This window comes from Hyla sarda, chromosome 8 (assembly GCF_029499605.1).
Source record: "Hyla sarda isolate aHylSar1 chromosome 8, aHylSar1.hap1, whole genome shotgun sequence".
Lineage (NCBI taxonomy): Eukaryota > Metazoa > Chordata > Amphibia > Anura > Hylidae > Hyla > Hyla sarda.
The window spans coordinates 226,462,633-226,485,884 of record NC_079196.1 but is presented as its reverse complement, the minus strand read 5'-3'; the positions used below and the strand labels follow the sequence as shown (position 1 = coordinate 226,485,884).

General features: G+C 41.7%; 1 protein-coding gene across 2 annotated transcripts in view; it reads right to left on the bottom strand.

Moving 5' to 3' along the window:
• The window catches only part of LOC130284156 (perforin-1-like), a 109,205-nt gene that overhangs the window by 63,481 nt on the left and 22,472 nt on the right, over positions 1-23,252 (bottom strand). Inside the window, exon 3 of one of the 2 annotated variants that reach the window (XM_056534232.1) lies at positions 17,228-17,301. The exons of the other annotated variant lie outside the window; for it this stretch is intronic. Coding sequence (XP_056390207.1) covers positions 17,228-17,238 — 11 coding nt within the window. The 5' untranslated portion in view covers positions 17,239-17,301. The remainder of the gene's footprint in view (positions 1-17,227; positions 17,302-23,252) is intronic. 2 annotated transcript variants of the gene reach the window in all.

The window sequence follows — 23,252 nt, the reverse complement described above, 5'->3', positions numbered from 1 at the left end:
ACTGCTTATTTTAAATGATAGCAAATAAATAAAACAAACCATTTACAATGTTCTCCCTGGTGTATATGGTGCTGGTGACTTTTTAGCAGACATTTTGTTTGTAATCTTTTGCTTATTCTTCTTTTTCATTATAAGCGCAATAAAGAGCATTTCAAAATTCTCACTTATTTACCTTAGCTAATTTAAAAATATTGAGGGGGGGGGGGATATATATATGTATCGCTTGACGTACACATAGGCCCAGATTTATCAAACTGTGTGGGTGACTAGCTTGGTGAGCCAGCACTGTTACCTGGTTGTAACGCCTCCCCCACCTCATCCTCATAAGCATGCACTTGAGTGACCACTCCCTGTTGTTTGATCCACCAATGGGGACCCCCATAGACCACTCACTGATACAGCCCACAGCCCATCTTGGAGGAGGTGATGAAGCCCAGCTGATGGAGCCATAGAGCTCATACTAAACCTGAGGTAAGATGACCCTACTATGTGTACACCTGTGGTATATTTGAGTGTGTATTGTATACATCAAAGGTCCCCAACCTGTGGCTCTACAGCTATTGCAAAAATGCAACTCTTATTATGTTCATAAAGCTTTTAGCTGTCCAAGCATCATTGGAATTGTAGAGTGAGAGAAAAACTGGGGAGATTTTGCCCATAACCACCAATGACAGCTCAGCTTTCACATAACAACCAATCACATCTCAGCTTTCATATAACAACCCATGACAGCTCAGCTTTCATATAACAAAAAATCACAGCTCAGCATTCATATAACAACCAATGACAGCTCAGCTTTCACATAACAACCAATCACAGCTCAGCTTTCATTTATCAACCAATCACAGCTCAGCTTTCACATAACAACCAATCACAGCTCAGCATTCATACAACAACCAATCACAGCTCATAATTCATATCACAACCGATCACAGCTCAGCTTTCATATAACAACCAATCACAGCTCAGCTTTCACATAACAACCAATCACAGCTCAGCTTCATATAACAACCAATCACAGCTCAGCTTTCACTTTTCCAGAGCTTGTTAAGATATAAACGCTGAGCTGAGATTGGTTGTTATATGAAAGCTGAGCTGTGATTGGTTGTTATATGAAAGCTGAGCTGTGATTGGTTGTTATATGAATTATGAGCTGTGATTGGTTGTTATATGAATTATGAGCTGTGATTGGTTGTTATATGAATGCTGAGCTGTGATTGGTTGTTATGTGAAAGCTGAGCTGTGATTGGTTGTTATGGGAAAAAAAATTCTCCAGTTTTTCTCTCATACATTTTAATAAATTAGGGCCAGTTGTATATGCTTTTTATGATGTATATACAATATGTCATATAGTGTATGAATGTGGTCTATATACAATATCATGTATGGCAAGTGTGCTATGTATATGGGTGCTAAATACATATTTGTTTATACAGGATGTGTATGTACAGTATATGATGCATGTATCGTGTACATGCAATGTATATAAGTGGTTGCAAAGTATCTGTGTTTGCTGCTGCTAACAGGAAAGTGTTGTATATATATGATAGTATAGATGGTGTGCGTGCAACACACATGAGTATATCTATATGTGTGTGACCTGTGCATTCATTTGAATATACACCGTGTATGTGGTACATATCTGCGTGTTTGTGTATTTATCTGTATATATGATGTGTGCATACTATGGGATTGTACATATGGTATATAGTCCGTAGTAACATAGAAAAGAATGTTGCACTCACCCGTATAGCTGAACTTATTAAGGAGCCATATACGTACAGTGGGGAGATTACATGCTTGGACAGCGGGGTAGATACCTTTTGGTATCCTGCGTGAGTACGTGGACCTCCGGCCCTAAGAAGCATGTACTTATGCAAGAAATGGCTTTTGCCGAAAGGTATCTACCCCACTGTCCATGCATGTAATCTCCCCGCTGTATGGGCTCCTAAATAAAGAAGTTTGAAGTTCAGCTATATGGGTGAGTGCAACTTTCTTCTTCTATTTTCCTACGGACTTTGAATGCTGCCTATAGTGTGCGACCCCTGAGCAACGAGCAAGGTCTGGGACCTGTGTGGATCTAAACTGTGTGGAAAACGAGTGTTAGGTGCAGTGCCTGATGTCCTGTCTCTGTATATTTGTGTATATATATATATATATATATATATATATATATATATATATTGGATATGTTCACACACGAAAATCTACAGATAATCCACAGATAATAAAATATAACATGCAGGAGCATGGATGACATGGATGCCTGCCCGCCAGTGGAAAAAATTCTGAGAATGCCATGTCTGGGGGATATGAAAGGTGTAAACCACCATAAGGGTAAAGCAGCAGGGTCAGCAGTGTAAGACACCACGTTTTCTGTGAGAATCATAAGAGTTAGAGATTTAGTAGCAAGATCAATAGTATATATAGCGCTTGTTTAGGTCATAATATTACTTCAAAAGTGCTAGAGGGTGTAAATTTGGGTGGAGGAATGTGAAAGTAAACAGAGGAGAACCTGGAAAGTGATAATCCATGTAAAGAGATTGACTGTAAGGAAGAAAGGAGGAGAGAAGGTCCGAAGCTGTCATAGATCATACAGGGTATATTATTAAGAGATACGCAGAATAATGCAGATACATTAAGAGATATGCAGAGTAATGCAGATACATTAAGAGATACGCAGAGTAATGCAGATACATTAAGAGATATGCAGAGTAATGCAGATACATTAAGAGATACGCAGAGTAATGCAGATACATTAAGAGATACGCAGAGTAATGCAGATACATTAAGAGATACGCAGAGTAATGCAGATACATTAAGAGATACGCAGAGTAATGCAGATACATTAAGAGATACGCAGAGTAATGCAGATACATTAAGAGATACGCAGAGTAATGCACATACATTAAGAGATACGCAGAGTAACGCAGATACATTAAGAGATATGCAGAGTAATGCAGATACATTAAGAGATACGCAGAGTAATGCAGATACATTAAGAGATATGCAGAGTAATGCAGATACATTAAGAGATACCGCAGAGTAATGCTGATACATTAAGAGATATGCAGAGTAATGCAGATACATTAAGAGATACGCAGAGTAATGCAGATACAATAAGAGATATGCAGAGTAATGCAGATACATTAAGAGATATGCAGAGTAATGCAGAAACATTAAGAGATGCGCAGAGTAATGCAGATACATTAAGAGATATGCAGAGTAATGCAGATACATTAAGAGATATGCAGAGTAATGCAGATACATTAAGAGATACGCAGAGTAATGCAGATACATTAAGAGATACGCAGAGTAATGCAGATACATTAAGAGATACGCAGAGTAATGCAGATACATTAAGAGATATGCAGAGTAATGCAGATACATTAAGAGATACGCAGAGTAATGCAGATACATTAAGAGATACGCAGAGTAATGCAGATACATTAAGAGATACGCAGAGTAATGCAGATACATTAAGAGATACGCAGAGTAATGCAGATACATTAAGAGATACGCAGAGTAATGCAGATACATTAAGAGATACGCAGAGAAGTAATGCAGATACATTAAGAGATACGCAGAGTAATGCAGATACATTAAGAGATACGCAGAGTAATGCAGATACATTAAGAGATACGCAGAGTAATGCAGATACATTAAGAGATACGCAGAGTAATGCAGATACATTAAGAGATATGCAGAGTAATGCAGATACATTAAGAGATAGCAGAGTAATGCAGATACATTAAGAGATACGCAGAGTAATGCAGATACATTAAGAGATATGCAGAGTAATGCAGATACATTAAGAGATATGCAGAGTAATGCAGATACATTAAGAGATGCGCAGAGTAATGCAGATACATTAAGAGATATGCAGAGTAATGCAGATACATTAAGAGATATGCAGAGTAATGCAGATACATTAAGAGATATGCAGAGTAATGCAGATACATTAAGAGATATGCAGAGTAACGCAGATACATTAAGAGATGCGCAGAGTAATGCAGATACATTAAGAGATATGCAGAGAGATACATTAAGAGATACGCAGAGTAATGCAGATACATTAAGAGATATGCAGTGTAATGCAGATACATTAAGAGATACGCAGAGTAATGCAGATACATTAAGAGATACGCAGAGTAACGCAGATACATTAAGAGATGCGCAGAGTAATGCAGATACATTAAGAGATACGCAGAGTAATGCAGATACATTAAGAGATATGCAGAGTAATGCAGATACATTAAGAGATATGCAGAGTAATGCAGATACATTAAGAGATACGCAGAGTAATGCAGATACATTAAGAGATACGCAGAGTAATGCAGATACATTAAGAGATACGCATAGTAATGCAGATACATTAAGAGATACGCAGAGTAATGCAGATACATTAAGAGATACGCAGAGTAATGCAGATACATTAAGAGATACGCAGAGTAATGCAGATACATTAAGAGATACGCAGAGTAATGCAGATACATTAAGAGATATGCAGAGTAATGCAGATACATTAAGAGATACGCAGAGTAATGCAGATACATTAAGAGATACGCAGAGTAATGCAGATACATTAAGAGATATGCAGAGTAATGCAGATACATTAAGAGATATGCAGAGTAATGCAGATACATTAAGAGATATGCAGAGTAATGCAGATACATTAAGAGATACGCAGAGTAATGCAGATACATTAAGAGATACGCAGAGTAATGCAGATACATTAAGAGATATGCAGAGTAATGCAGATACATTAAGAGATACGCAGAGTAATGCAGATACATTAAGAGATACGCAGAGTAATGCAGATACATTAAGAGATACGCAGAGTAATGCAGATACATTAAGAGATACGCAGAGTAATGCAGATACATTAAGAGATACGCAGAGTAATGCAGATACATTAAGAGATACGCAGAGTAATGCAGATACATTAAGAGATACGCAGAGTAATGCAGATACATTAAGAGATACGCAGAGTAATGCAGATACATTAAGAGATACGCAGAGTAATGCAGATACATTAAGAGATACGCAGAGTAATGCAGATACATTAAGAGATACGCAGAGTAATGCAGATACATTAAGAGATACGCAGAGTAATGCAGATACATTAAGAGATACGCAGAGTAATGCAGATACATTAAGAGATACGCAGAGTAATGCAGATACATTAAGAGATACGCAGAGTAATGCAGATACATTAAGAGATACGCAGAGTAATGCAGATACATTAAGAGATACGCAGAGTAATGCAGATACATTAAGAGATACGCAGAGCAATGCAGATACATTAAGAGATACGCAGAGTAATGCAGATACATTAAGAGACACGCAGAGTAATGCAGATACATTAAGAGATACGCAGAGTAATGTAGATACATTAAGAGATACGCAGAGTAATGCAGATACATTAAGAGATACGCAGAGTAATGCAGATACATTGAGAGATACGCAGAGTAATGCAGATACATTGAGAGATACGCAGAGTAATGCAGATACATTAAGAGATACGCAGAGTAATGCAGATACATTAAGAGATACGCAGAGTAACGCAGATACATTAAGAGATACGCAGAGTAACGCAGATACATTAAGAGATACGCAGAGTAATGCAGATACATTAAGAGATACGCAGAGTAATGCAGATACATTAAGAGATACGCAGAGTAATGCAGATACATTAAGAGATACGCAGAGTAATGCAGATACATTAAGAGATACGCAGAGTAATGCAGATACATTAAGAGATACGCAGAGTAATGCAGATACATTAAGAGATACGCAGAGCAATGCAGATACATTAAGAGATACGCAGAGTAATGCAGATACATTGAGAGACACGCAGAGTAATGCAGATACATTGAGAGATACGCAGAGTAATGCAGATACATTAAGAGATACGCAGAGTAATGCAGATACATTGAGAGATACGCAGAGTAATGCAGATACATTAAGAGATACGCAGAGTAATGCAGATACATTAAGAGATACGCAGAGTAATGCAGATACATTAAGAGATACGCAGAGTAACGCAGATACATTAAGAGATACGCAGAGTAACGCAGATACATTAAGAGATACGCAGAGTAATGCAGATACATTAAGAGATACGCAGAGTAATGCAGATACATTAAGAGATACGCAGAGTAATGCAGATACATTAAGAGATACGCAGAGTAATGCAGATACATTAAGAGATACGCAGAGTAATGCAGATACATTAAGAGATACGCAGAGTAATGCAGATACATTAAGAGATACGCAGAGTAATGCAGATACATTAAGAGATACGCAGAGTAATGCAGATACATTAAGAGATACGCAGAGTAATGCAGATACATTAAGAGATACGCAGAGTAATGCAGATACATTAAGAGATACGCAGAGTAATGCAGATACATTAAGAGATACGCAGAGTAATGCAGATACATTGGGAAAGTATTTTCAGGTAATTCCTGCAGATTTTGAGATGGCTGGGGAATTAGAAGCTTTATTGCTCTATTATACAGGATGATTATCGGTCAAAGAGGCCAACGTTACTCTGTATAATAGGGCCAAAATGTGGTTATTTTGGCCCGTTAAATTGGATGTCGGCCGTTCATAGAGTGTAATAGAGTGTATGAAGCCAATGGCTGATTGCAGGAAAGGAACCCATGAAGGATCCGGCAATTGTTCATACGGTCCTTCTCACACCAAGATCTATGAGAATGACACTTGGCTACAGGGTGTAATATGGTCCTTAGACACAATGAAAATGGCTTAGGAATGGGATAACATTAAATTGTTGGATAAGAATCTAGAGGGGCTGTTTGGGGATCTAAAAATGTATTACCTTTCCTCGCTGCCCAACACTCCCCTTTGTGGTCTGTGCTGAGCAGTCCAATAGCTTTCCCCTTACTTTAACTGGAGCATGAACTAAGCTGCGACTGCCGCATGCAGGTAAAACTATATCTGAACGTGATAGTCAATGGCTGCAAAAAGTCAAGTTGCTTTCTCTGCTCCAGTTCCTGTTTGGGCTGTGAAGATGTCCAGTTTTCAAAAGGGAGAATTTTATCTTGCAGGAAAGGAGAAGTTATACGAGGGCCACTGAACTTTTGTGGGCCAAATGGTCAAGACTGGGAAATGTAAGGTACCTGAATAAAAGAAATGCCCACACTGTCCTCACTGTCGTCACTGTACCCCCTGAATAAAATTTGCACCCTGTAGGGCCAACACTACATCCAATTGTATTCATGTCTCAAGAATGAGGCTACAAGAATCCCGTCTCAACCAGCTATTATTTATATTTAAACAACGAGTTCAGGAGTATTAGGAGCACAAGGTGTTCAAAAAAGGTCCAGACCCATCAGATTTCCCCATCCCAGGTGTCCGGTACTGCTGGCAGCCGTCTCCTCTGATGGTCCAAGAAAAGGCGATCATGCCATGTGAACCACTTCTAAAAACTGTCAAACTTTAATATACAATTAGACAATGGCCCTCATTTACTATTGCAAACCCAAAATGTTTTGTTGGGTTGTGTGCCAGATTGTGTCGCATTGCGCCAGAAATTCTGTCTGCTCCAGATTTTGCGCCAGATTTTTGTGCCAGAATAAAAAAAACCTGACTAACTCTCCATTTTGCTAAGAAAACCCCCAAAAGGGGGCGTGGTCACCGAGAAAGGGGGCGTGGTCTCCAAAAAGGGCCGTGTTCCCGACATTTAAAAAAAAAAAAAAACAACAACATATTTACTAAGGTTTCCACAGAAAATATGGTGGATTTGAGCTGAGGAAAACCCTACAGATCAGATCATGTGTAAAAAAAAGCGTAAAAGTGCAGGGAAAGTGGAAAATGTAGGGAAACCTTAGTAAATACCGTGGAAAATAAATTGTAGGGAATTAAAACCCACAAAGAAACCTACACAACACTCTTAGTAAATAAGGGCCTATGTGTTTTCAATACAAAAGCAGTTATAATTTGCACCACCTTTATGTTGCCACCAGGAAAAACTGGCACAATTGGATTTACTCTTAAAATAGTGTTTGCAAATGGGACAAAAAATCTTATTTTTACAGCTTTTTCCCCGAGAGTACCACAAACAGACAAAATATTGGCCCACGTTACACAGATGTTGCACTGACAGAACAAATGTAGCACACTGTCTGCACCAATTTTATGTTCAGCACCATGGGACTGCTATGGGTGCAAAATGCGCACCAGATTTGCAAATTTGTACATGGGGGCGGTAGAAAGGTCATATATTGAAGAAAGTCCATATCAGTCTTGTATAAAATGTTATAAGAGGTTGATAGATGATTTGTTTATTATTTGGGAGGGTAGTAAGGAAACTTTTTATGATTTTTATCAGAAGTGAGAAAAAAATAGTGGGGATTACAATTTACAGAAAACCTGAATAAGGAAGCCATTACATTTTAGACCTAGAGATAGGTATTAGCGATAATAAAATACACGTGGTTACATGGTTACTTGCACTTTAATAGCAGCCATTTAAAAAGTTGTAAAGTGAATATCCCATTTGGTCAACTAACGAGGATAAAAAGAAATTGTTCAGAAAAGAAATGGTATGAGGAACAGGCAAAAATTATTGAAAAAAAGAATACCCTCTAGCAGTAAATAAAGGGGTACTCCACTGCCCCAGCGTTCGAAACATTTTGTTCCGAACGCTGGGTGTGGGGGTCGTGACGTCACGCTACACCCCTCAATACAAGTCTATGGGAGGGGGCATGGCAGCCACCACACCCACTCCCATAGACTTGCATTGAGGGGCGTTACGTGACATCACGACTAGTGTTGAGCGGCATAGGCCATACTCGAATTCGCTATATTTCGCAAATATATATGGACGAATATTCGTCATATATTCGCAAAATTTGCATATTCGTGGCCTTTTTTACTATGCGCCATAAAATTTGCATGCGCATTCACCATAAAATTAACATGCGCAATATCGCGCGATATAAGAGCTAAAAGAAGGAAGGGATCAATATGCGCGAAAATTCGCATATGCCAATGCTCGCATATGCGAATATTCGCATATGCAAATTTTCTGGCGCCCGCCTGTCTGACACAGTAACTAGTATTGGAGCCTTGTTTACACCACAAGCTGGAAGCAGGGAGGGATGATCACTGTGATGTGATATGCGAATATTCGTAATTGTGAATATTTAGCACTATATTCGCAATTGTTACGCCGAGCGCTCCGGGTCCCCGCTCCTCCCCGGAGCGCTCGCTACACTCTCCTCACTGCAGCGCTCCGGTCAGATCCACTGACCCGGGGCGCTGCGATACTGCCTCCAGCCGGGATGCGATTCGCGATGCGGGTAGCGCCCGCTCGCGATGCGCACCCCGGCTCCCGTACCTGACTCGCTCTCCGTCGGTCCTGTCCCGGCGCGCGCGGCCCCGCTCCTTAGGGCGCGCGCGCGCCGGGTCTTTGCGATTTAAAGGGCCACTGCGCCGCTGATTGGCGCAGTGGTTCCAATTAGCCTGATCACCTGTGCACTTCCCTATATCACCTCACTTCCCCTGCACTCCCTCTACGGATCTTGTTGCCATTGTGCCAGTGAAAGCGTTTCCTTGTGTGTTCCTAGCCTGTGTTCCAGACCTCCTGCCGTTGCCCCTGACTACGATCCTTGCTGCCTGCCCCGACCTTCTGCTACGTCCGACCTTGCTTCTGCCTACTCCCTTGTACCGCGCCTATCTTCAGCAGTCAGAGAGGTTGAGCCGTTGCTAGTGGATACGACCTGGTCACTACCGCCGCAGCAAGTCCATCCCGCTTTGCGGCGGGCTCTGGTGAAAACCAGTAGTGACTTAGAACCGATCCACTAGCACGGTCCACGCCAATCCCTCTCTGGCACAGAGGATCCACTACCTGCCAGCCGGCATCGTGACAGTAGATCCGGCCATGGATCCCGCTGAAGTTCCTCTGCCAGTTGTCGCCGACCTCACCACGGTGGTCGCCCAGCAGTCACAACAGATAGCGCAACAAGGCCAACAGCTGTCTCAACTGACCGTTATGCTACAGCAGTTACTACCACAGCTTCAGCAATCATCTCCTCCGCCAGCTCCTGCACCTCCTCCGCAGCGAGTGGCCGCTTCTGGTCTACGCCTATCCTTGCCGGATAAATTTGATGGGGACTCTAAGTTTTGCCGTGGCTTTCTTTCCCAATGTTCCCTGCACCTGGAGATGATGTCGGACCAGTTTCCCACTGAAAGGTCTAAGGTGGCTTTCGTAGTCAGCCTTCTGTCTGGAAAAGCCCTGTCTTGGGCCACACCGCTCTGGGACCGCAATGACCCCGTCACTGCCTCTGTACACTCCTTCTTCTCGGAAATCCGAAGTGTCTTTGAGGAACCTGCCCGAGCCTCTTCTGCTGAGACTGCCCTGTTGAACCTGGTCCAGGGTAATTCTTCCGTTGGCGAGTATGCCGTACAATTCCGTACTCTTGCTTCAGAATTATCCTGGAATAATGAGGCCCTCTGCGCGACCTTTAAAAAAGGCCTATCCAGCAACATTAAAGATGTTCTGGCCGCACGAGAAATCCCTGCTGATCTACATGAACTCATTCACCTAGCCACTCGCATTGACATGCGTTTTTCCGAAAGGCGTCAGGAGCTCCGCCAAGATATGGACTCTGTTCGCACGAGGCGTTTCTTCTCCTCGGCTCCTCTCTCCTCTGGTCCCCTGCAATCCGTTCCTGTGCCTCCCGCCGTGGAGGCTATGCAGGTCGACCGGTCTCGCCTGACACCTCAAGAAAGGACACGACGCCGCATGGAGAATCTCTGCCTGTACTGTGCTAGTACCGAACACTTCCTGAGGGATTGTCCTATCCGTCCTCCCCGCCTGGAAAAACGTACGCTGACTCCGCACAAAGGTGAGACAGTCCTTGATGTCTACTCTGCTTCTCCACGTCTTACTGTGCCTGTGCGGATGTCTGCCTCTGCCTTCTCCTTCTCTACTATGGCCTTCTTGGACTCTGGATCTGCAGGAAATTTTATTTTGGCCTCTCTCGTCAACAGGTTCAACATCCCAGTGACCAGTCTCGCCAGACCCCTTTACATCAATTGTGTAAACAATGAAAGATTGGACTGTACCATACGTTTCCGTACCATGTACCATACGTACCATACGATGCCCCTTCTAATGTGCATCGGATCTCATCACGAGAGGATTGAACTTTTGGTCCTCCCCAATTGCACTTCTGAAATTCTCCTTGGACTTCCCTGGCTTCAACTTCATTCCCCAACCCTGGATTGGTCCACTGGGGAGATCAAGAGTTGGGGGCCCTCTTGTTCCAAGGACTGTCTAAAACCGGTTCCCAGTAACCCTTGCCGTGACTCTGTGGTTCCTCCAGTAACCGGTCTCCCTAAGGCCTATATGGACTTTGCGGATGTTTTTTGCAAAAAACAAGCTGAGACTCTACCTCCTCACAGGCCTTATGATTGTCCTATCGACCTCCTCCCGGGCACTACTCCACCCCGGGGCAGAATTTATCCTCTGTCCGCCCCAGAGACTCTTGCCATGTCTGAATACGTCCAGGAAAATTTAAAAAAGGGCTTTATCCGTAAATCCTCCTCTCCTGCCGGAGCCGGATTTTTCTTTGTGTCCAAAAAAGATGGCTCCCTACGTCCTTGCATTGACTACCGCGGTCTTAATAAAATCACGGTTAAGAACCGCTACCCCCTACCCCTCATCTCTGAACTCTTTGATCGCCTCCAAGGTGCCCACATCTTTACTAAACTGGACTTAAGAGGTGCTTATAATCTCATCCGCATCAGAGAGGGGGATGAATGGAAAACGGCATTTAACACCAGAGATGGACACTTTGAGTATCTGGTCATGCCCTTTGGCCTGTGCAACGCCCCTGCCGTCTTCCAAGACTTTGTTAATGAAATTTTTCGTGATCTTTTATACTCCTGTGTTGTTGTATATCTGGACGATATCCTGATTTTTTTCTGCCAATCTAGAAGAACACCGCCAGCATGTCCGTATGGTTCTTCAGAGACTTCGTGACAATCAACTCTATGCCAAAATTGAGAAATGTCTGTTTGAATGCCAATCTCTTCCTTTTCTAGGATACTTGGTCTCTGGCCAGGGACTACAAATGGATCCAGACAAACTCTCTGCCGTCTTAGATTGGCCACGCCCCTCCGGACTCCGTGCTATCCAACGCTTTTTGGGGTTCGCCAATTATTACAGGCAATTTATTCCACATTTTTCTACCGTTGTGGCTCCTATCGTGGCTTTAACCAAAAAAAATGCCGATCCCAAGTCTTGGCCTCCTCAAGCGGAAGACGCCTTTAAACGACTCAAGTCTGCCTTTTCTTCGGCTCCCGTGCTCTCCAGACCTGACCCCTCCAAACCCTTCCTATTGGAGGTTGATGCCTCCTCAGTGGGAGCTGGAGCTGTTCTTCTACAAAAAAATTCTTCCGGGCATGCTGTCACTTGTGGGTTTTTTTCTAGGACCTTCTCTCCGGCGGAGAGGAACTACTCCATCGGGGATCGAGAGCTTCTAGCCATCAAATTAGCACTTGAGGAATGGAGGCATCTGCTGGAGGGATCAAGATTTCCAGTTATTATTTACACCGATCACAAGAACCTCTCCTACCTCCAGTCTGCCCAACGGCTGAATCCTCGCCAGGCCCGATGGTCTCTGTTCTTTGCCCGATTTAATTTTGAAATTCACTTTCGGCCTGCCGATAAGAACATTAGGGCCGATGCTCTCTCTCGTTCCTCGGATGCTTCGGAAGTTGAACTCTCTCCGCAACACATCATTCCTCCGGACTGCCTGATTTCCACTTCTCCAGCCTCCATCAGGCAAACTCCTCCAGGAAAGACCTTTGTTTCTCCACGCCAACGCCTCGGAATCCTCAAATGGGGTCACTCCTCCCATCTCGCAGGTCATGTGGGCATCAAGAAATCTGTGCAACTCATCTCCCGCTTCTATTGGTGGCCGACTCTGGAGACGGATGTTGTGGACTTTGTGCGAGCCTGCACTATCTGTGCCCGGGATAAGACTCCTCGCCAGAAGCCCGCTGGTTTTCTTCACCCCCTGCCTGTCCCCGAACAGCCTTGGTCTCTGATTGGTATGGATTTTATTACTGATTTACCCCCTTCCCGTGGCAACACTGTTATTTGGGTGGTCGTTGATCGATTCTCCAAAATGGCACATTTCATTCCTCTTCCTGGTCTTCCTTCAGCGCCTCAGTTGGCTAAACAATTTTTTGTACACATTTTTCGTCTTCACGGGTTGCCTACGCAGATCGTCTCGGATAGAGGCGTCCAATTCGTGTCTAAATTCTGGAGGGCTCTCTGTAAACAACTCAAGATTAAACTAAATTTTTCTTCTGCATATCATCCCCAATCCAATGGACAAGTAGAAAGAATTAACCAGGTCCTGGGTGATTATTTACGACATTTTGTTTCCTCCCGCCAGGATGACTGGGCAGATCTCCTTCCATGGGCCGAATTCTCGTATAACTTCAGAGTCTCTGAATCTTCCTCCAAATCCCCATTTTTCGTGGTGTACGGCCGTCACCCTCTTCCCCCCCTCCCTACCCCCTTGCCCTCTGGTCTGCCCGCTGTGGATGAAATTTCTCGTGACCTTTCCATCATATGGAGAGAGACCCAAAATTCTCTCTTACAGGCTTCATCACGCATGAAGAAGTTCGCGGATAAGAAAAGAAGAGCTCCTCCCATTTTTTCCCCTGGAGACAAGGTATGGCTCTCCGCTAAATATGTCCGCTTCCGTGTCCCTAGCTACAAGTTGGGACCACGCTATCTTGGTCCTTTCAAAATTTTGTGTCAGATTAATCCTGTCTCTTACAAACTTCTTCTTCCTCCTTCTCTTCGTATTCCTAATGCCTTTCACGTTTCTCTTCTTAAACCACTCATCATCAACCGTTTCTCTCCCAAATCTGTTCCTCCCACTCCTGTTTCCGGCTCCTCGGACATCTTCTCCGTCAAAGAGATTCTGGCATCAAAAAAGGTCAGAGGGAAAACCTTTTTTTTAGTGGATTGGGAGGGTTGTGGTCCAGAAGAGAGATCCTGGGAACCTGAGGACAATATCCTAGACAAAAGTCTGCTCCTCAGGTTCTCAGGCTCTAAGAAGAGGGGGAGACCCAAGGGGGGGGGGTACTGTTACGCCGAGCGCTCCGGGTCCCCGCTCCTCCCCGGAGCGCTCGCTACACTCTCCTCACTGCAGCGCTCCGGTCAGATCCACTGACCCGGGGCGCTGCGATACTGCCTCCAGCCGGGATGCGATTCGCGATGCGGGTAGCGCCCGCTCGCGATGCGCACCCCGGCTCCCGTACCTGACTCGCTCTCCGTCGGTCCTGTCCCGGCGCGCGCGGCCCCGCTCCTTAGGGCGCGCGCGCGCCGGGTCTTTGCGATTTAAAGGGCCACTGCGCCGCTGATTGGCGCAGTGGTTCCAATTAGCCTGATCACCTGTGCACTTCCCTATATCACCTCACTTCCCCTGCACTCCCTCGCCGGATCTTGTTGCCATTGTGCCAGTGAAAGCGTTTCCTTGTGTGTTCCTAGCCTGTGTTCCAGACCTCCTGCCGTTGCCCCTGACTACGATCCTTGCTGCCTGCCCCGACCTTCTGCTACGTCCGACCTTGCTTCTGCCTACTCCCTTGTACCGCGCCTATCTTCAGCAGTCAGAGAGGTTGAGCCGTTGCTAGTGGATACGACCTGGTCACTACCGCCGCAGCAAGTCCATCCCGCTTTGCGGCGGGCTCTGGTGAAAACCAGTAGTGACTTAGAACCGATCCACTAGCACGGTCCACGCCAATCCCTCTCTGGCACAGAGGATCCACTACCTGCCAGCCGGCATCGTGACAGCAATATTAGCGAATTCGCGAATATGCGATATTCGCAATCAATATTCGCATTGCGAATATTCGTGCCCAACACTAATCACTACCCCCACACCTAGCATTCGGAACAAAGCATTCCGAATGCTAGGCAGTGGAGTACCCCTATAAAGGAGCAAGAAAAACAAAGCGGATGCTATGGATAGAGCTAAACAGATAAAAAAATCTAAATCTCATATTAAAGACTGGAAAAGGACGAGATGAAACAAATGAAAATGATGGTATTGCGTTTGTTTCACATTTTCCTAGCAATGCAATAGAAGTAGAAAAAATGATTAGTAAAAACTGGGAAATCTTGCAACATGATCCCTTTTTATAAGAAGCAATAGGGACAAATGGGTATAAACCTAAATTCCTTTATCGTAGGGCAAAAACTGTGACACAATATATTGCTCCATCATATCCTTGTTTGGGTAAAAGTAAAAATAAAGCTATTATGTAAAAAGGGAAACGAAAAGGGGCATTTAAGTCCAATCAAAAAAGAGAAAAAACATATATATATATATATATAGCAACTGGCTCCAGAAAGTTAAACGGATTTGTAAATTATTTCTATATAAAAATCGTAATCCTTCCAATATTTATCAGCTACTGAAGTTGAGTTGTTCTTTTCTGTCTGACAACAGTGCTCTCTGCTGACATCTCTGTCTGTCTCGGGAACTGCACAGAGTAGAAGAGGTTTGCTATGGGGATTTGCTTCTACTCTGGACAGTTCCCGAGACAGTGTCATCAGAGAGCACTTAGACAGAAAAGAACAACTCAACTTCAGCAGCTCATAAGTACTGAAAGGATTAAGATTTTTTAATAGAAGTAATTTACAAATCTGTTTAACTTTCTGGAGCCAGTTGATATATAAAAAAAAGTTTTTTCCTGGAATACCCCTTTAATAATGAATCCACAGGAGAAAAAGTAGATATAAAAATGCAGATAAATTGTGGCAGTGACTGTGATTTATGTGCTGGGGTGTCCGTTTGGTATCCAATATGTTGGCAGGACCTCATAGACACTCAGAAAACACATAGGCTGACATTTATCATTGTCTTTAGACAGTTTTTTTGTGTCTAGAAAATGCACAAAAAAAGGTGCAAGCAGGGTTTATTTGCGCCTTTTTTGCACCTTTTGGTTTACACATTTCTGCTGATTTTGAGCTGCAATCCACTGATTCTGGCAATACACATGATATGGATGGGTTTTATGAACTGCGCCTTTTTGTGAAAAGGTGCAAAAAAGGTGCAAAGCCACTGAAAAGTCTCTAAAATTACACCTGCCCAGACTTTTTCACCAAAATTTTTCACATGCTCTGTGACCACTTAATAAATGTGGTGCTCCTACACATTACAGCACACAAAAAAGAGGTTTAGAAAAATGCTTCACTTACACCTACAATGATAAATGCTTCACTTACACCTACAATGATAAATGCTTCACTTACACCTACAATGATAAATGCTTCACTTACACTACAATGATAAATGCTTCACTTACACCTACAATGGTAAATGCTTCACTTACACTACAATGATAAATGCTTCACTTACACCTACAATGGTAAATGCTTCACTTACACTACAATGATAAATGCTTCACTTACACCTACAATGATAAATGCTTCACTTACACCTACAATGATAAATGCTTCACTTACACCTACAATGATAAATGTTTCACTTACACCTACAATGATAAATGCTTCACTTACACCTACAATGATAAATGTTTCACTCACGCCTACAATGATAAATGCTTCACTTACACCTACAATGATAAATGCTTCATTTTTCATTTACACTACAATGATAAATGCCGGCCATAAATTCACATAGATTTAACATCACACATAAATACCCTAAACATAGCGTCTCATGCGTCGAAGTTGGAAGAGGTTTGCGTAGGATTACAAATTTGTGTAGGAGAGAGAGTTTTTATATTTTTAAACGAGATACGCTGGCCCCGAATGGGTTAAATGAGGTTATTGAACGAACCTGAGAAATAATATGTTCTCTGTGTGAGTTGAAAGGTTACTTGTATGAAGTCACAATGGTTCAGTGGACGTTGATACCCCCCTCAGGATCAAATGGTTTTTATTGAACAGTTTCAGAATTTATACAAACATATAGCATAAAGTTTTGTCTAATATAACATAACAGCCAAAATAAAGAGAAAGAAAAAAAATTATATTAATATGTATTTAAGAGATTATCACTCGTTTAGATTATTATGCATTGCTGTAAAACAACAATCACTATTCTTTGTGTTCCATCCAGATACTGTATAAGCATATCTGGCCTGGTTAATAAATCAATATTAATATCATTATCATAGGTATTATATACCGTAATCATACCTGATTTGCATTAGCAGTACGCCTTTTCACTCGCATCTGGATCTCGTAGTCCTCCCCTCTCCCACCTCAAAAAGCTGTGGAAAAGTGAGTAAATGGAGTGTAGCACACAATATTCATAAATTTACAGTCGGAAGAAACAGTAGTGTTGTGATCTAACCTCGTTTCTAGTCAATACCATTTCTAAGAAAATATACACCACATCTCAGGGCACCAGGTAATGTGTCTCCAGCTCTTCCATCTTGACTGGCAGGAAATTCTGGGGTTCATCTTCCATGCATATGTCGTTTCATAAAAGCAGTTTAAAGGGGTATTCCAGGCCAAAACTTTTTTTTTATATATCAATGGCTCCGGAAAGTTAAACAGATTTGTAAATGACTTCTATTAAAAAATCTTAATCCTTCCAATAGTTATTAACTTCTGAAGTTGAGTTGTTGTTTTCTGTCTAACTGCTCTCTGATGACTCACGTCCCGGGAGCTGTGCAGTTCCTATGGGGATATTCTCCCATCATGCACAGCTCCCGGGACGTGACATCATCATTGAGCAGTTAGAAGGAAAACTTCAGAAGCTAATAACTATTGGAAGGATTAAGATTTTTTAATAGAAGTCATTTACAAATCTGTTTAACTTTCCCGGAGCCTGTTGATATATATATATATATATATATATATATATATATATATAAAAGGTTTTGCCTGGAATACCCCTTTAATTTAACAGCTTCTATGACATCAGCAATAGATGGTATAGAAGTAGTTTTCCACTTGGCAGCATTTAGTAACCTGTATACTATCAGAATGTGGCAAATAGGAGTCCTGTATCCAACATTTATTGTATGTAAACCTAAGTTTAGAAGAGCCAGTTTATTAGGAAGAGAAATTGATTTATGCGAAATTAGTTGTATCAGTTCGTCCGTGTCATTTTTTAAAGGGGTACTCCGGTGAAAACCTTTTTTCTTTTAAATCAACTGGTGCCAGAAAGTTAAACTTATTTGTAAATTACTTCTATTAAAAAATCTTAATCCTTCCAGTACTTATTAGCTGCTGAATGCTACAGAGGAAATTCCTTTCTTTTTGGAACACTGATGACATCACGAGCACAGTGCTCTCTGCTGACATCTCTGTCCATTTTAGCAACTGTGCATAGCAGATGTATACTAAGGGCAGCATGGTGGCTCAGTGGTTAGCACTGCTGCCTTGCTAGTGCTGGGGCCTTGGGTTCAAATCCCACTAAGGACAACAATAAATAAAGACTTATTATTACTATAATAACGTCAGCAAAGAGCACTGTGCTCGTGATGTCATCAGAGAGCATTCCAAAAAGAAAAGAATTTCCTCTGTAGTATTCAGCAGCTAATAAGTACAGGAAGGATTAAGATGTTTTAATAGAAGTAATTTACAAAGCTGATTAACTTTCCGGAGCCAGTTGATTTAAAAGAAAAAAGGTACCCCTTTAATTTGTGTAACGCGGGACATGACCAAAAAATGTGGCTGATAGTGCCTATTTGTCCGCATCCTCTCCAGCCCAACTGGGAACATGTGGGAATCATAGAATGAAGTTTAGCTGGAGTATAGTACCACTTGGATGTCATTTTAAAAAATTGTTCCCTATGTCCTATACATGATGTGGACTTTTTCAATGTCTGGAAGGCTTGAGGCCCATTCGCGGTTAAAAATAATAATGTTTAGCTCTTTTTCCCATTTGGAGTGTTGTGGACTATTGCACACATATGTATCACTGTTGTAGTATTGATATAGTGGACTGGTGGTCAATTTAGTAATAGAATTGGATGAGAGATTCATTAAATCTGTTAAAGGGGTACTCCACTGCCCCAGTGTTCAGAACATTTGGTTCCAAAAGCCCATTTAGTTCCGCCACGCCCCCTCAATGCAAGTCTATGGGAGGGGGCGTACGCCCCCTCCCATAGACTTGCATTGAGGTGGCGTGGTCGTGACATCACGACCACGCACCGAGCTTTGGGAACTAAATGTTCTGAAAGCTCGGGCAGTGGAGTTCCCCTTTAAAGTTTGTGGAATCATCACCTTAGATTGTGGAAATAGTTTCAGGTGTTTGACCAAGAGTGCAATTGATCGCAAAGTTAAATTAATCTTAGAAGAATTTGTGGAGTCAGTTTTAATGTCGGGTCTAATATTCCAAACTATTACATTGTCAGATATCATTCTATTTAATTTAATTTAGTAGATTTATTGGCTTTATGGGAATTAATCAATAGTGGTTTCCAGTCGTCTACACCGCACATCAATCCCTCCAGCAGTGCCCAAGGTTCTCTGTCAACCAGAGGTTTCAACCATTCTAAGGATTGTAACAGTAGAACGAGAAAGAAGTCGGCGAGTCACCGGAGCTGATTTTCAAGCAGTTTCTTCTTTATTAGTACTCACATACATGGGGAGAGAAAGACGTACAGGGGGTACAGCTGTCTGGCAACGGGACCGTTTCACATGTTTCACATGCTTCGTCTGGCCTGAGCTGAATAACTAACACGTGACTCTAAATACAGGTAAGGCCCTCCTATTAACCTATCACCTGCTGACACGTAGTCAGTGACGGAAAAGATGGGTGGTAACTAGAATAGTACTAGTCCATCTATAGAGGTTAAAATAATGTAATACAAAACTGTGTAGAAAAATAACTTTAAAAACATGGAGCTAAATCAACTCGATCATTCAGACCCAAAGGGCCAGTTGCTTCCGTTTTTTTAAAATCCAATAGGTTTCTCTCTGAAGTAAATACTTGTCACGTGACATACCTGATCTATGTTCCACTCTTTCTATTCCTGCAAAGGATATGGCTTCTGGATTTGCTCCGTGCGCTTCGACTATGTGGTTAATCAAACGCGGCGCACCTTTTCGGGTACGTAAAGAATAAATATGTTCGCGTATGCGATTAAATAAAGGTCTGATAGTTTTTCCCACATAGAAAAAGCCGCACGGGCAAAATATTACATACACAACATATTTTGTGCGACAAGTAATGAGGGTATTTACCGTATGTGTTACGGGTCCTATGCGCATAGTTTTTAGACCATTGTTCAGTTTACAATAATTACAACTTTTGCATTGGTAGTTACCTACAGGGACAATATCATTAAACCAAGATCCTTTTGTAATTTTAGATTTTTTGGTGTGATTTTTCAAAGCATCTCCCAGTGTTTTATTTTTTTTATATGCTATAAGTGGTTTCCTTTTTGCTACATTTCTCAGGTCCTCGTCTCCTTCTATTATGAACCAATTCCTCCTGATCACTTGCTCGATCACTTTATTCACTGGTGAATTTTTGAATGTAAATATAAACCTCTTATCATCCTCATTTTTCTTTCTTTTGTTCTTCGACCTAAGTAACTCCTCTCTTTTTAAATTGTCTGCTCTTTTTCTAGCTGTTATTAACATTGTATCAGGATATTTCCTTTCTTTTAGTCTACTTTGTAATTCATCTGCTTGAACTTTATACATGTTTTCTGATGTATTATTTCTTTTAAGCCGGACAAATTGTCCATAAGGAATTCCTTTTTTGACACATTCTGGGTGTGAGCTTTCATAGTGTAGTATTGTGTTTTTAGCTAAACTTTTACGGTAACCTTCACTTGTTATTTTGTTACCTGTTGCTAACAAGCGAACGTCTAGAAATTCTATTGATTCTCCCCCTACTTGGGACGTAAAGGACATATTCATGTCATTGGTGTTATTTAGATATGTGACAAATTCTTGAAATTGGGACTCTGTCCCTGACCAGATTATCAAGATGTCATCCACGAATCTCGAATATGACTGAATATATTGAATGAAAGGATTTTTACTAGTATAAACATAACTATTTTCTAGCATCGCTAGGAAGATGTTAGCGTACGTACAGGACACCGGTGTCCCCATCGGGATCCCGGTGTCCTGTCTGTACCAATCCTCCTCGTATTTGAATGTGCTGTTCGTCAGAATAAAATGTAGAGATTCGCAGACGAAGTTAATATACTCAGCTGTTTTATCAGTGCTTTCCAAGAAATGTCGTACTGCCCTCACCCCCGCTTCATGGGGGATGCGGGTATATAAACTTACGACATCGATAGAACATAATAACCATCCTGTCTCCCATTTTAAGTCTCCCACTAACTGAAGTAAATGCTGAGTGTCCTTAATATAAGCTGGTATAGCTGTTAACAAAGGACGTAATAACCAGTCAGTATAGTGAGATAAATGTTCGGTGACAGAGCCCACCCCCGAGACTATTGGTCTGCCCGGGGGGGGGGGGGGGGGGGGGGGGGGAGTTTCTTTAGGTGTCAAGTTAAGGTGTTTATCCTGGTAGATTATAGATTTCACATCTTTCAACACTGCATTTTTAAATAAATCAAGGTGGCCACCTGGTTGAATGGGAGGATTAAAGTTAGACTTTTTACCTTTTGTAAAATTTTGTATTTCTACTATATTCTTAATTTCTACATCAGCAAAGTCTGATGCTAAAAAACCTATGCATTCTCTTTCTAAATCACTACATTCACCTGGAAAAAAAAACAGATCACCTATACATGCGGGTAAATCACCTTCACATTTGTCATGCTCATATGGTTTTTTATTTACAAAAAACTTGTGTAGATTAATGTCTCTTAGGGATTTGGCTAGATCTGTTTCAAATCGCACTGCGTCGAAACTTTCCGTTAGTCCAAAGTTCAATCCTCTTGATAGCAGAGATATCACCTCGTCTGGGAATTCTTCTCTAGTAAGATTTATTACATTAGATATTAATTTTGGTGGTTCCAGGGGGGTATCTTTCTCTTTTTCTGATCTTTTGGTACTCTTCCTTCTGCTCCTCCTTGTGTGTTTCTTCCTAAAGGGACCTCAGCTTGACGTGGGTTATGTTCGTTTTGTGGAGTTTTAGTTGCGTTTTCATTGCGATTTTCTGGTTTATTTTTGTTAAAATATGCTGATGTTTGAGATACTTGTCGTTTAGAGGAAAAACCTGCGGTTTTGGTGTACCATGTGAAGGTTGATTGTTGGAGTAATCTTGTTTGTCTCTCATGTATTTCTCCCTCTTCTTTATTTTCGTTTCTTCTTGTAAAGATATTAATTTAGGTTGTAATTTTTCATAAAAATGGCGAGTTTGTTCTGGTGTAGCTTTATTATTATATTCTTGCTTGACTTTGGTTAATTCCTCTATTATCTTTTCATGTTCGATAAGTTCCTGTTAAGTACTATCTGCATCAGGTTTTTTGCGTGGTCGTGATGCGCTTTTTTCCATGTTTCTACGAACTCATGGTCGTCCAGATAAAGTGCTGGTGCTTTATACGACCTTAATCCTCTCGGTGTACGGTCGCATTGGACGTATGACTGTAATGACTTAATCGTCCAGAACAGAGAGATTTCATTTTCAGACAGATTCATGATCTTATGTTCTAGTGCTTTACTGCTCATGATTTCATAATCTTGTTTGGCATTGCACTCCGTGAAATAATCCCCCGCGTCTTCTCTCCCAGTGAGTATAGCAGACTCCATGGTTGCGATAATCCCTTCCACTTCCATGTCCCTGTTTTGTGGCTTGGTTTCAGACATCTCAATGTGCTCTGATCATTCGACAGGAAAGTATCAATACAGGTAAAATAGACAGGTGAAATCGGCACTACTCAGTCTGTAAAACTAATATGTAGTGTATGTAATATTTTGCCCGTGCGGCTTTTTCTATGTGGGAAAAACTATCAGACCTTTATTTAATCGCATACGCGAACATATTTATTCTTTACGTACCCGAAAAGGTGCGCCGCGTCTGATTAACCACATAGTCGAAGCGCACGGAGCAAATCCAGAAGCCATATCCTTTGCAGGAATAGAAAGAGTGGAACATAGATCAGGTATGTCACGTGACAAGTATTTACTTCAGAGAGAAACCTATTGGATTTTAAAAACGGAAGCAACTGGCCCTTTGGGTCTGAATGATCGAGTTGATCTAGCTCCATGTTTTTAAAGTTATTTTTCTACAGAGTTTTGTATTACATGATTTTAACCTCTATAGATGGACTAGTACTAT